A 361-nucleotide genomic window follows, 5' to 3' on the forward strand; every position below is an offset into this window, starting at 1 on the left:
CCCAGCGCGGGGCCCGGCAACAGACAGTCCAGAGGAGCAGCAGGAAGAGAATTAAAAGACCTTTTTGCTGCTGCCAGCAGCAGCGGCAGTTCCGAAGTTGCCAAAACCAAATCCACTTCAGCCCACTGGCTGCAGCAGCAGCCGAAGGCCAGGATGGAGTCTGCGAAGCAAAACCCGTCCGCGCCGTCCTGCTGCTGCTGCTGCTGCTGCTGCTGCTGCTTCTGGGGGCGCTGGAACTCGGGCCGCGCTGCCTCCAGCTTCTTGTCGAAGCAGGGCATCATGCACACGTGCAGAATGTCCCCGGGCCCCAGCCCGTCTTCTGCTGCTGCTGCTGCTGCTGCTGCTGCATCAGGCGCCGCAG

General features: G+C 63.4%; 1 protein-coding gene across 1 annotated transcript in view; it reads right to left on the reverse strand.

Moving 5' to 3' along the window:
• Positions 1–361, reverse strand: part of ETH_00037220 (iron only hydrogenase large subunit, C-terminal domain-containing protein, putative) — a gene marked incomplete at both ends in the record, with an annotated part of 1,257 nt that overhangs the window by 352 nt on the left and 544 nt on the right. Inside the window, one exon of the mRNA XM_013375541.1 lies at positions 1–359. Coding sequence (XP_013230995.1) covers positions 1–359 — 359 coding nt within the window. The remainder of the gene's footprint in view (positions 360–361) is intronic.

The sequence above is a fragment of the Eimeria tenella genome, genomic scaffold, assembly GCF_000499545.2.
Source record: "Eimeria tenella Houghton genomic scaffold, Eth_scaff2875, whole genome shotgun sequence".
NCBI classification, from domain to species: Eukaryota; Apicomplexa; class Conoidasida; order Eucoccidiorida; family Eimeriidae; genus Eimeria; species Eimeria tenella.